This window comes from Montipora foliosa, chromosome 13 (assembly GCF_036669935.1).
Source record: "Montipora foliosa isolate CH-2021 chromosome 13, ASM3666993v2, whole genome shotgun sequence".
In the NCBI taxonomy this organism is placed as follows: Eukaryota; Metazoa; Cnidaria; class Anthozoa; order Scleractinia; family Acroporidae; genus Montipora; species Montipora foliosa.
Genome location: NC_090881.1, coordinates 26,986,953 through 27,000,092, shown reverse-complemented (window position 1 = coordinate 27,000,092; position 13,140 = coordinate 26,986,953). Strand labels below are relative to the sequence as shown.

At 39.7% G+C, this 13,140-nt stretch overlaps 1 protein-coding gene across 1 annotated transcript; it reads left to right on the top strand.

Moving 5' to 3' along the window:
• The first annotated feature begins 1,076 nt into the window (after positions 1-1,076).
• On the top strand, positions 1,077-10,437 carry LOC137983790 (golgin subfamily A member 4-like). The gene is made up of 2 exons (XM_068830966.1): positions 1,077-1,355; positions 2,902-10,437. Exons 1-2 carry the CDS (start codon positions 1,224-1,226, stop codon positions 10,297-10,299), a joined length of 7,530 nt encoding a protein of 2,509 aa, XP_068687067.1. The 5' UTR covers positions 1,077-1,223; the 3' UTR covers positions 10,300-10,437.
• Positions 10,438-13,140: the final 2,703 nt, after the last annotated feature.

Below are 13,140 nucleotides of genomic sequence, written 5' to 3'. Positions count from 1 at the left end.
ATATGAATTGATTTTTTGGTCACAGGGGCACTTTAAGTGTAAAAAGGATCGGGTAAAGAGTGCGTTTTGCACACATTATACTTTTGCTATTTGTCAAGAACCAATAAATTTCATATATCTTTCATAACACTTTCGAGAATGGCACGTATCGACAGTTTATTCTCACTAGTTGCTCGTAGTCCTTGGGTTAGAGCTTCCAAACGAGTAATGGGAAGGTTGTTGGTCGGTTCATGTTCGTAGCACACGGTCGGATTTTTTTATACACGATTCATCATCAATAAACATATTATAGATAAACAAATCTCCGAGTCTTCAAGAGAGTTTTTCAAGATGATTGTATCTAAAGTAAATGCTACTTAATAAGTTGTTGATAAATCGAGAAGTTTGCTAATCATGGTATAACAAACTGAACTAGACTTGTGATTCTTCTATTTTACAGATTCAATTCCGCCACGTGTCTCTCGTCGGCTACAAACGTTCTGCTGTGATGCCTTTTTAACAACATAAAAGGTCGCTACTAGCAATTTTCCGTTTGGTGTCGAATATAATGAGGTGGTTTCGATTATTACGCTTTATGATAAGCATGAAAAAAACGAGACACACGCGCGTTTTTCTTCGCATAGAGAAAGTTCCTTTCGATTGCTTCGAACAGATTAGGTGGACTCCTTGCAATGTTCTTGCCTATTGCAAGTCGTGAGAGTAATTGCGTGGGTTTTGGTGTTACGTCAGATATCTGATTGCAATTCGTTCAACTTATAGTTCATAATTGGGTGGATTTAGCCGCCCACGACGTAACAGGGCACTGATCCATTATTTACTGGACGCATATTTTCACGATCACTTTTGTCGGAAGATCCTTAAAACAAACTTTATTGTTGTCTCTAAAGACCTTTGCTTTTAAGCGGTAACAATGAAAAAAGTCTTAGGTGCAGATTTGAACAATACGCAAAGAACGGAATAATATGTTTTGTCGTTGTTGTTTGGAAACTCTCCAGAGACCTGTTTTTATCCACGGATTTGCGTAAACCAAGGGTCGTGTAACTCAACGGCATTTCATACGCATTATATCACTCAGATGAACGGGAAGTACACATAAAAACCCCACAAGCAGGGGGTTTGTGGCATGAAAGGCAAGCTGTTTAAAGGAAATCAGCCCGTGTGTTGTAGCACAACTCTGTGAAGTTTCTGCGTTTAAATCGACGGTAGCAAGGTATAACAGCCTCATGGAAAAAGGTGATAATAGCCTTAAGATGGCTGATAGTCTTCAAGACACCAATAACAACCTGATCTTTATGGAGGATAGAAGCGGGAGAAGTAAAGACGTGAAAACATTTGACGACAAGGATAATGACCAGGTAGTGTTTTCGAGTAAACGTTTCATCAACTTTGGCCGCCTTGGTAACGCCTCAAGCAACAAGGCGCTTGAAATATGTTAAAGTTTTAAAAACCTTAAAAACCTTTTGCTCGGGTAACCCGCCGTTCTTGCTGTTCGCCCGTTTAGTTGGGATCAATTGGGTATTTTGCCAATGCTTTTAATGTAGCTTTGTGAAAATCACACCATTCAATTCTAGCCGGCAGCGCTTTTTGAGTTATATTTGATCGGTCATTTGTATCAACATGTTGACTTTGTTAATTCCCCTCACTTATGTCACTTGCACATGTGGCACTGAAATAACCAAATTTCGATCTATTTGACTTCCCTTTGAATCAAATCAGCTTTAGGCTTGTACAAATTATTATAATAATTTATTTCCCCTTATCCCAGAGTTTATTATAGAACAAAATCGAAATTGGTCTACTGGAAAGTCGTTGAGCCAAGTCGGTATTCCTCTCTTTGGATTCCACTCAATCTGCCATAGTTATGGCTGCGCATAAGGCCATAAATCTGAAATTATTCCACGGCTGTGTATGCGCTCTCAATAATCCTTGTTTTTGTTCGGGCATAATAATTGTGAGATGAGAAGAATTAACGAATGTCCATAAAACAGGGCAATTTATGAAAGCATTTTTCACCTCAAGTTAGTCAAATTGCTCGTATTCTAAGTTTGGCCAAAAAAAAATTCCTTCAAAACTTTTGATAAAAAACCAATCGCGATATTTGAAACGTCGCTCCCCTTTTTTGTTTTCCAAGGGTTTTCCACGAAGGACGCTGTAATTGTCTTTAGAAGAGAAGTCGCGATACTCTTTTCCAGTTATTCGAGTAAGGGTTGTTCTTTAAATTCCTTCGCTAATGCTTGATGGGATCGGATAAAGTTTATTTCATAGAGACACACTAGTTTTTAATTGAAAGCCAAAGGTCGCTTGACTTTCGGTTAATGTTAATAAATTACAAAAAGTCCTTTAAACGTCCATTTTTATTATGCAAACAATTTATTCATGTTTATCTTCAGTCGGCGGCATGAAACACAAAGGTAAAACTGGGTTAAAATTTAAAAACTTCGAGTTCACGTTTTCATGTTTTCTTGTAAATCACTACAACATTGCGATGATTCGTTATAGCATATTGTCACAGATTCAGTTCAGTTCAGTTCAGTTCAGTGCGTGGTGTCAATTGAAACGAATGACTGTTAACAATACACTAAGTTTAAATTATGTTGGCATTAAACTTTTTAAAACTTTGTTGATAACTTTGAGTTACAATAGCGGGGTGTTAAAATTTTTAGCATATTGTTATTATCAATGCCCGGGTTGCTCGAAGCATGGTTAGCGCTAACCAGCGTTAAATATCATGGAACTCTATTGGTTTTGATACCTCTTAACCAAAGGTTTGCGCTAGTCAGGCTTCGAGCAACCGGCCCCAGTTCTTTAAATTTGAGCACAGATTTCACGGTTGAAGTGCTGTGAGGAATACCTTTTGACAATAATTGGAAATTATCCTAAGATTATTTACCTTACTGTTAGATTGCCAATCTGGAGATGCACATCAAGGAACTCACGGAACAGAACATGACACTGAAGGATAAATTAACAGAGTTCAGAGAGGATGGTAAGAAGATGGAATGGGAGCTTCTTAGAAGCCGGGAAAGGTGCCAGGAGCTCGAGAAATCGAAAAATGTTGACATAGAAATGAATGAAAACATCGTAAAGAAATTACAACAAGAAAAGGGCGAATTAGACAAGGAGGTGCAAGCTCTGAGGAAAGACCTTGTCAGTTTTAATAGCGGTTATGATGTTAATACAATTGACTTGATCAGGGAACTTTCACAAACAAAGCAAGAAATTCAGGAGAGTAGGGAAAATTGTAAATCGCTTGAGGAACAGAACAACTCGTTGAAGCAAGATTTGCAAGAGGTTACGAAAAGGATAGAAACGATGCAAGGCGAATATGAAGCAGAAAAAGAGAGCGGGTGGAAAAACGGATCCCTGCTTCGTAAGTTGGATCTCATCCGAGAGCAGCTTAAAGGTTATCGCGAAAACGTCTCTGGACTGGAAAACGAAGTTCAGTTTTATAAGGACAAATTCGATTTTTGCAGCAACGAACTAGAGACCAAGAAAAGGCAGATGGAGGAGACGAAAGAAAGTTATGATATCATGTCTAAAGACAAGTTGAGACTAGAAGGACAACTGTCACAAAGTCAAATTGAACTGGAAAAATCGGAAGCGAATTTGGATGACTTAGAAGCAGAAAACCAGCTATTCAAAAAGCGAATTGAAGAACTCGAAAAGGAGACATGCAATCTGGGAAATGACAGTGCCAAACAGACAGAAGTTCTCTCCAAAGCAAATAAACGAGATGTAGAATCGTTGGATGATGTTTTGTTTCTCCGACAATTAGTTGAAGATTTGGAGAAGGAGCTGTTGTTCGTCAGTCGAAAGCTCTCCGATGTTGAGGCTGATAACTATGGCAACCAAATACAGGTGCAACAACTGAACTTGCAGCTGAGGGAATCGCTGGACAAAATCACAGAGATGGAGTCACGCCCAGCGGGCGCAGAGATTGGAGAACCAGTAAATCGTAATGCAGAGCTACAACAAGCCAAGAGACAAGCACAGGAAGCTCGCTTCCAACTGCGAAGAAAGGAAAAAGAGAATAAAGAGCTGGAGACAAAGTTAAAGGAAACACTGGAACAAATGCACAAGATGGAAGTTCAAACAAATCTCGTCGAAATGCAAAGATCCCAACTGACAGAGCGACTCGAAAATGAGAGAGAAAAGTTGTTAAAATTGCAAGACGATTTCAAAGCCTACAAGAAAACTATATCGGAACAAATGTCAAGGGAAGAGTTTTATAAACAAGAACTTTCTAACAAAGATGCCATTATTGCTGAGCAGAAGATCAAAGCTGCCGACACGGAGTTGAAATATCATGATCTAAGTGAACGATATAACGAAATGAAAGATTTACATGAACGGCATGAGAAAGAAATCCAAGCATTTGAAGATGGTTTGTTAGCAACTCAAAAAGACATGGCAGATATGCAAAGAGGGGTAACGCTGGCAGAGAGTGAAAAGCAAGAGTTGAAACAGCAAATGCTGACGGCGAACAAGAGCATTGCTGATTTAAATTCCCAGCTTCGGAGCGCCGAGCAGGGCGTTAAGGAAAAAGACAACGAGATTGCTTTGGTGACACAACGATTGACAAGAATGAAGGAGGATCTAAAAGAGACAGTGAAAAGCAAGTCCGATTTGGAGCGTCAAATCCACGACAGTAAATCAAATGCGGAAAAAAGGGTTGATGATGATAATTTCATGCAGAACCAAATCGAAGAACTCCAACGAACTTGCGAGGAACTAAGGCAACAGCTCGCAGAGAAAGAGCTTGTCGTTGAACGACTCAAAGACGACAAGAGCTCGCTAGAAACCGACCTAAGTGCAGTTACAACGGAGCTCTCTTACAACGAGTCTTTGAATGAGACAAGTGCGGATGAACTAAAGAGAATCGTTGTAAAGCTTAAGAGCAGTGAAGACGAAATCACACGTCTAACAGAGTTGAGCGAAAAGGCACTTCAACACAAAGGAACTCTTGAAATCGAATTGTCAGTGGCCCACAAGAAGATAGAATCAATGGAAGAGAATATGAAGGAGAATGACGAGAAGGAGAATAATTTAGTGAAGACCCTTCAAGAAGAACGCAAGTATTTTGTGAACAAAGAAGCAGACATGGCCTCCTGTCGGTCCAAAATTGCGTCACTTGAGTTACAACAAGAGAATGTTGTAAAAGAAAATGATGATCTTCGGCGCAAAAACGAAGATCTTGAGGCAAAAGTAACAGCGTTAAGAAATCAACTGGACGAGATTTTCAATTCAAGGGACCAGACGATGAGGAGAAAGATGGAATTGGAGGAAATGGTGTTGGAAATTCGACAAGACCTTGAAGAATCTACCAAGGCCAAATCACATCAGGAGGAAGAAGTACAGAATCTGTCTGGCAAAATGGCCACTTATGAGGCGCAGATTCAGGCTTTGAAGAGACAACATGAAGAACTAAAGGAGAAAATCGTCGAGGCAAACATTCAAGCTGCCAACCAGAAAGACGAACTTATGAAATTGGAAATTGCAGCAACAGAACACCAAAGGATACGAGAGTCGGCCCAGTCTTGCTTGGAGCAGAAGAGCAAGGACTCTGAGGATATGCAAAACACGATAAAAGGTTTACAAGCTGAGTTGAATGAAGTGAAAAATGATTTGTTAACAAGTAAAATGTCCCACGAGTTTGCTCTTGACGAAAAGAGCAGGTTAGCGAGAAAGGTACAAGAACAGGAAACTAAAATGGAACACTGTCAAAAGCGAGTCTCCGAAGCTAACGAAGAAAAAATTAAGATAAACGCTGAATTAGAAGCTCAAGCAGCGAAATTGAACAGCTTAAATCTCAAGTTATCAGCTGCAGCAAGAGACAAGGATCGTTGCAAAAATGAGTTGCAGGTTGTAGAAAAGAAGCTGCAGAAAATTCAAGAGGAATTTCTCCAAGCTCAAAATCAAGTTCGAGAGAAAGAAAGGATCGTCCAGAGTTACAAGGTAGAAATGGGAGAAAAGGATAACCAGATTGAACAACTTAAAAGCGCGAAGGCATCGCTTGATGAGAAAAATCTAACTTTAAAGAAGGAATTGCAAACTACTGCATTCTGTTACGAGGCCAGTGAGTCAAAGTTGAAAGCTACTCAAGGTGAAATTTCTTGTTTGAAAAGAAAGCTGGATCAGTACGAGACAACCGTGGATAACCTTCTTAAGGAAAGAGATACTTACAGCAAAGGAAATGAGGATTTTTCCAATCAGCAATCCAATGTTTTTTTGGAAAAAAACAGAGAGCGACAAGCTGCCCTTGAGAAAGAGATAGCAAGCAATAACGCTACAATCTCAAAACTGGAGCACGACCTTAAAATTTCACGCCAAGACTGCCTTGACTCGCAAACTGAACTGTCACAATGTCGAAGACGCCTTGAAGACCTGAAAGCCAGCAACGAACTGTGTGATAGGGAACGACGGGCTCTACGGGAGGAGTCCCTGGAAGTGGACAAGAAGATATCAGACCTAGAGATGAAATATGAAAATGAAACAAAAGTTAATTTGGCATTGCAATGCCAGCTAGAGGACGCAACGAAAAGGAGAGATTCGAATAGAAATGAGATATTAAAGCTCAGCAAGCAATGCGTGGAGCAAAAGATTGGTCTTGATGCAGCAAAGAAAGAGATAGAACAGAAAAATTGTCAGATAGATGAGCTGAAGGCTGACAAGGCGCATCTTGAGGAAAAATCCGCGGAGTTACGAGGTCATCTCACTGCTGCCATTGGTGAGTGCGAGAAGCTTCGCGGATGTCAACAGCAACTTCAGGACGAAATCATTGCTCAGCAGAAAAGTGCGTCTGATGTTAATGATCGCCTGCATAAAGTGATCAAGTCCGAGCGTGACGCCCAAGACGAGCTCAAGTTGAAAAACTCGGAGATCGAGTCATTGAATGATGAAATAGCACAAGTCAATAATGACTCAAATGAGTTAAAGTACAAAGAAAGGCAACTGCAAAACATTCTTAATAAGCAACAAGAAGATCTCGTCGCTGCTAACAAGCAACTTACAGAACTTCACGACGAACTGTTGCACAACAAGAAAGAATTAAGAAGCAATGAGAATGAATTGAAAGACTTGAAGGATGACAATTGTGCGTTAAAAGAAGAACTTGATCAGAATAAAGATGCACTGAGGAGGTTGAAAATCGAGTTTCAGTCCGTTCAAGAAAATACGGCTGTTGTTAATTTATCTCTGCTTCAAAGTAACTTGTATGAGAAAGACGATCTTGCAGAGGAGTCAGAATTTCTGCAGATGAAACACAATCTCAAGAAAGCTGAAGAGAATCTTCAGAAGAGTATGGAAAGAGAAAATTCTTTACAGGATGAATTGGAAAATCTAAAGAACACTACTGGCCAGCTTCAGGATAATTTACAGTCATTAAAAGAACGAGAGGGTGGCTTAAAAGAGCGAAACGAGGATGCCGAAAGGGAAGTCCTGAACACTAAAAGTGATTTGAAAAAGTCGAAAGAAAGGTTAAATGCAGTAACTAGCCAATTAGAAATTGTCCAGAAAAAGAAGGAACAGCTGGAGACACAAAATAATCGACTAGAGGGAGCCAAGAGTCAGCTCATGGAAGAATTGAGAGACGAACGAGACAAGACAAGAAAGGCTGAAGATGAACTTCTTGAAGCACAATGCAAGTTGCAAGAGCTGCAAACTGAATGGGACCACCTTGAAAAGGAAGCTGAGTGTAAAACGGCTGCTCTAGACACAGCCAAATCAGAAAAGAAATGTTTAGAAAAAGATGCCCAAACGCTTCGAGATGAGTTGTCCTCCACCCACTCTTTGATGAATTCGACTCTCAAGAAAAACCGAGAACTCGATGCAGAAAATTTTCAGTTAAAGAGGACGATAGCAGACCACGAAACAAAAAGAGGTGGACATGACGAACAGCAGGTTGAGCTAAGCAAAGTTGCAATCCAGCATCACAAACTTACCAAAGACCTTCAATTACAAATCCATCAGAAGCAAAAAGAAATTTCTTCATTGAAAGAGCAACTGGAGAACGTGAATCAAAAATTGACCAGTGCTAAAGACGACTATGAAGAACTTCTTGACGATCTCAAAGAAAGAGTTGAGAACTTCAAGAAATTGGTGTCGGAAAAAGAAGCACGTGTTGTACTCTTGGACAATGCAAAAACTAATCTTGAAGCTGATCTTAAGACGGAGGCTTTAAAAAGAAAAGAACTTCAAGATGAGTTTGACAAAGATGAGCGAAGACTTAACGGAATCATCCAAGAGAAAGACAATCGGATAAACGAGCTGGAGTACGGACTTACAAAACTAAATGAGAGAATAAAAAAGTTACAAGCAGATCGAACAGAGATGAAAACAAGTTCTATTGAGCTAGAAAGTTTTCTTCAAGAGGCACAAAAAGAGATTAAAAGACTCAATAATGAAATAATGTCGCAAAGTCCACTGATTGCTGCACTCAGGGCGAAAAATGCAGGGTTAGATGAAGAGAAACAAAGGCTCAAAGACGACTTGAATAAATCGAAGAGGCAATGTTCCGAGCAAGTAATCCAGCTTGATGCATTAAAGCACGAAAATGAAAGATTACAGGAAGAATTAAACGAAGCTATTACTCCCAGAAGTAGCCCTGTAAAGAAGACACCGATATGGAGACAGGACAGCGTTGAACCTGACTTGAATAACCACAAAAAACTGTTAGAGATCGAAAGTGCTTATCGCGATGTCATACTCGAAAAGGAGGACGCAGAGGACAAGAACAGGGGTCTGAGAGAAAAGTGTGAAGAACTTGATCAAGAACTTTCTGAGTCGCTCACAACAAAAGATTACCTGGAAAAGGATAATACATGCAAAGAAAGACGAATAAAGGAGCTGGAAGATTTGTTGCACAAAAGTGAACACTCAGCACAACTCGAACGGAATGAGTTGCAAGCCGCTGAAAAAGCCAAGAACGACATGGAGTTGGAGTTAAAATCTACCCAAGATGCTATCCGCGGTTTAGAAGAGTGCAACACCGCTTACGAAGAAACAATTAAACAACTGGAGGACAGAGTAGCGGAGATTCAGCAAAATAATGTAAGGTTAGAAAACGCTTTGGAAGATAGCCAACGCAAACTGAGCTCTCAAATGAAACAATTGTCGGAGATGCAGAAGAAGGTGTCTGATTCTGAGACCACGCGGCAGTCAAATGCCAGTACCAAAGATGAACTGATGCGAGATTTGCAATCCAGTAAGAACAAGATTGCAACGCTTGAGGATCAACTGTGCACTTCTGCGAGGGATCAAGCCAAAGCGAGCCTTGCAGTCAAAGAAATGGCTGAGAAAAATGCACAGCTCAAAAAGGAATTGCAGCAATTGCAGAGCCGCTTGAAGGAGGAGAGCTACGATCGTGAGATGGAAAGAAAAGACATGCGTGAAAAAGACGAGGCACTGAAAAACATTCAGAGACAGAACCGCGAGCTTGAGAGCGAAATATCCGAGTCAACCAAAGAGATGAACGAAAAGACAACTGAATTATTAACCTTGTTAAATAAGCAAGAAGAAACACAAGAAGAATTGGAGGCATTGCAAAGGCAAAATTCAGAACTCGAGTCAAGTTGGATGCAAGAGAAAGGGGAAAATGAGAAGCTAAGATTGGAGATCTCCGCATCAAGAAAACTTCACAGTGATTTGAAGATTGCTTACGATAATATCCTTGATGAGATCAACAGTTCTCAGGAGGAGATTGATGAGAAAGATTTGAAAAAGTTGGCTGAGGTGCAGAAGTTAACAGTAGAAAAGGAGCAGTTAAACAAGGAAATAGAACGACTTAATAAAAAGGTGACGGCGCTAAAGGAAAACAACGAAAAGATGCAAAAGGAAAAGAAAGACGTTGAACAAAAGTTGAAGATGGTGAAGCAAAGAATGTCAGTTTTGGAAGCAGGCGCAAATACCATTGACACCATCAAAACTCTTCAGGTTGAACTCGAAGAGAGCAAGGAAAAGATCAACGATCTTAACGCCATGTATGAAGCTGTTAAGATCGAACGCGACAACTTGCGCTCTGAAAAAACTAAACCGATTTCGCCGAGGCCAACCAGTGCATATCTCGATTCACTAGTGCAAAAGAGTAGGATCGAAGAACATTCTTTGGCGCAACAGGACATGATAGATGCGCAAGCAAGAGCATCGCTGCTGGGACAAAAATTGAGGGTCGCAAGAAAACGACTGGAGGGATTGAAAACCTCACCATTAAATAGCACAAGTGAAGCTGACAATGGATCCACCGAAGATGGAGAAGTATCCGAGGTATTCTGTGAAGAAGTTGAAGAAATGGGACAACTTTGAAGCTTTCTGTGACCGTGATTTTCAGTGTTTTTTACAGGTTTTTACTATGTGCATTTTGAAACTTAAAGTTTGAACACCGAATGATCAAATCATTCCTCCTCTCTTGGTCGGACAAAACCGAAAGCTGGAGTTCTTTTGGGTTAGGTAGTCTTGTCTTCCCTACTTTTCAACTCAATTGAAAACATGAATTTTAACATGAACAAAACGCATTTGAATATTCACCTCTGTTGTTCCTTTTGAAGAAACTGTGTCACGGTGGACAGTAAGGTCCTGTTTACAAGCAGATAGGGTAACCCTAGCACTCACACATTTCTTCTTTTTTTCATCGACGTGTTTACAAGGCAGGGTTTTAGGGTTTTTTATTTTGTGAAGTCGTACCCCTGCAGCTGTAGCATTCGATCATTTCGCTGCAATCGGCATTTAATTTCATGTGAGAGCAGAATAATAAAATTTATTCGTTGATTTAGTGGTTGCCGCCATGCGCTGTAGCTCAAGATTTAAGTTTGCAGAAACTGTTTCAGTTTTGGAAGTGATACTATGCACCATTAGCAATAAACTGTGAAATTTGTCCACAGGAGCGTTCGACTCACTTGTTACAGTAGGTCTTAGCCCGCGAACAGTGAGGCTCTCTCTTCGCAGTGGAGAGCGAGTGAACAGGGTGGACAGAGGTCACACTTGAAGATTGAGCCTTCTCGCAGGATGGCTAGGTCTTTGAAACCATGATATTTTCACGAAGTTATATGTATAACGTAACTCAAGGTTCATACTACAACCAGATGGACAATCAGACACAGTTTGGTGTTACACTGGTTAGGAGAATTATGAACGTGTAGCTTTAAAAGTTTCAATTCCTAAAGACCCAACCTTTCGAGACTTGTCTTGGGGTCTGATGAAGGCACTAAACACTAGACACCTAAATGGTCAAAGTTTGGAATCGAATTACTTTGACAAACGCACAAACTGAGGGCCTCCAGCAGGGCATATAACGAACCTCCATATAAGGAAATCCTCGTTTTGAGGGCCCAAATGTAAAATCTACCTCGATAGAACGAATCAATATCAAAACACAATGATGATGATTACAAAACAGACCAACAACGATGAAAATCGTAACATTGTAAGAAATCTACATATCCCGCGTTTTATCTAGCAACTAAAGTAGTTTTCGATTGTTTAAATTCTGTTATATAAGCAGACTGGAACTCGTATCCTGAGGAAGCCATGACTATCATATGTTACTGCTCAGTTCACATGACTCAGCTCTGTGCACTGAGAATAGGCCATTTTCGAAATATTGATATTCAGCTTAATAGAGTGGCAGAGAGGACAAAAACAATAGAAACAGGTTGCAATGAATTTAAAAAATAGTAACATATCAGGCCTCTTTCTTTTGTCTTTGTCCTCTGAACTTCTCTTTCAAGCTTAAAGGGGTTAGGTCACGCAATTTTAGGCAATTGTTGCACTGATCGAATGGTCGTAGAGTTAACTAAAATATCAAAATAATTGTTCAAAACTATAGAAGAACTCTAACAAAACACCGGGAAGCCAAGAAGGGACATGGATGGACAAAACTGGAGAGGATTGAAATGGATTGATTTCGGTAAATTTGAAAAACGTCGGCCCACATTTTTTCAAATTTATATCAGTTTATATCAAAATGTCATTTACACAGCTGGAAAATCATTCTCAGTAGTTATGTGGCCGTGATTTTGCTCTGCCAATTTGACGTTTAGAGCTCATAATTAACAAAATTGAACAAAATTACCTAAAATAGCGTGACCTAGCCCCTTTAATTTTAATATATCGAAAATGGCCTATTGTAGCCACAGATTTTAACAACTCGCAATTCAGTCCTGTGAACAACGTAACGTTAACAACGTTTCAAAAAATATATAACTCTTCCTCGATATAACGAACATTTCTGTTGTTCTAAAAATTCGTTATAACGAGGTTTTCGATTTAACGAAACCTCGATATAACGAACTAAGTTCCATAGTCCCTTTACTTCGTTTAATCGAGGTTCCACTGTAGTGCCAATGAATATAGGTATTTTGGTGAATCTTTTAAAAATTGCTAGGCGTGGCTTAAAATTTACGATAAAACGCCAAGTGAGCTGTGAACTCTTCTTCTTACGTCGTGGCACTTGTTCAAGTTTTTTTTTTCTCGCAAAGAAATTACTTTTTTAGCCACTTGCTTACAGTTCGAGCAAGGTTTTTTTTTTTACTGTCTTCTCCCGGGTATTGCTCTTCCATATTTGTTTTGAGAATTGTTTACCTCACCGTTAACTATTTCTTGAATTGAAATTTGGCTCCTGAAGATAGCTGTGTTATGTGTCACTCAGTGATTGGCTCAAAGTTCTTGCGCCACTTTTTCAACCAATCAGAAGTGACTCCAAAACCAATCGTGGCTCGCGCGTAAATATTTTCCCGCGCTTTGTGTCGGCTACGTGTAATTACTTCAAGTTTTGATTGGTTCACTGGATTGTCTCCGTCCTTTTTGATTGGCCAAAGTAATGTTTTGGTTTTAAGACACTCTATTGAAATTCGCTCTGACACTTACTAATGTCGGTGGTCAATGTCGGTATGTTTTGGTCTTTTTTCATTTCTCAATCAAACTAATCCCAGAGAGTGACCCCCATCTAACTTCTCCTCACAACATTACTCACTTATGAAACATATATGTAGGTAATGGGAACGAAGAAATTGACCATTTAAGACGAAATGTTCTAATTAGTTGTAAACGGATTTTCCTTATCAGTGCCAAAACAAATGTATAGATAACAGTTGATTTAATATGCTTTTTAACATTCACACGGAAGCAGTAAAATTCTGGATATCTTTT

Bases quoted from the DNA above. Each gene is read 5' to 3' on its own strand.
- LOC137983790 (XM_068830966.1), top strand. From the start codon at position 1,224: ATGGAAAAAGGTGATAATAGCCTTAAGATGGCTGATAGTCTTCAAGAC. The intron at 1,356-2,901 runs GTAGTGTTTTCG...CCTTACTGTTAG, and splicing joins ACGACAAGGATAATGACCAG to ATTGCCAATCTGGAGATGCA.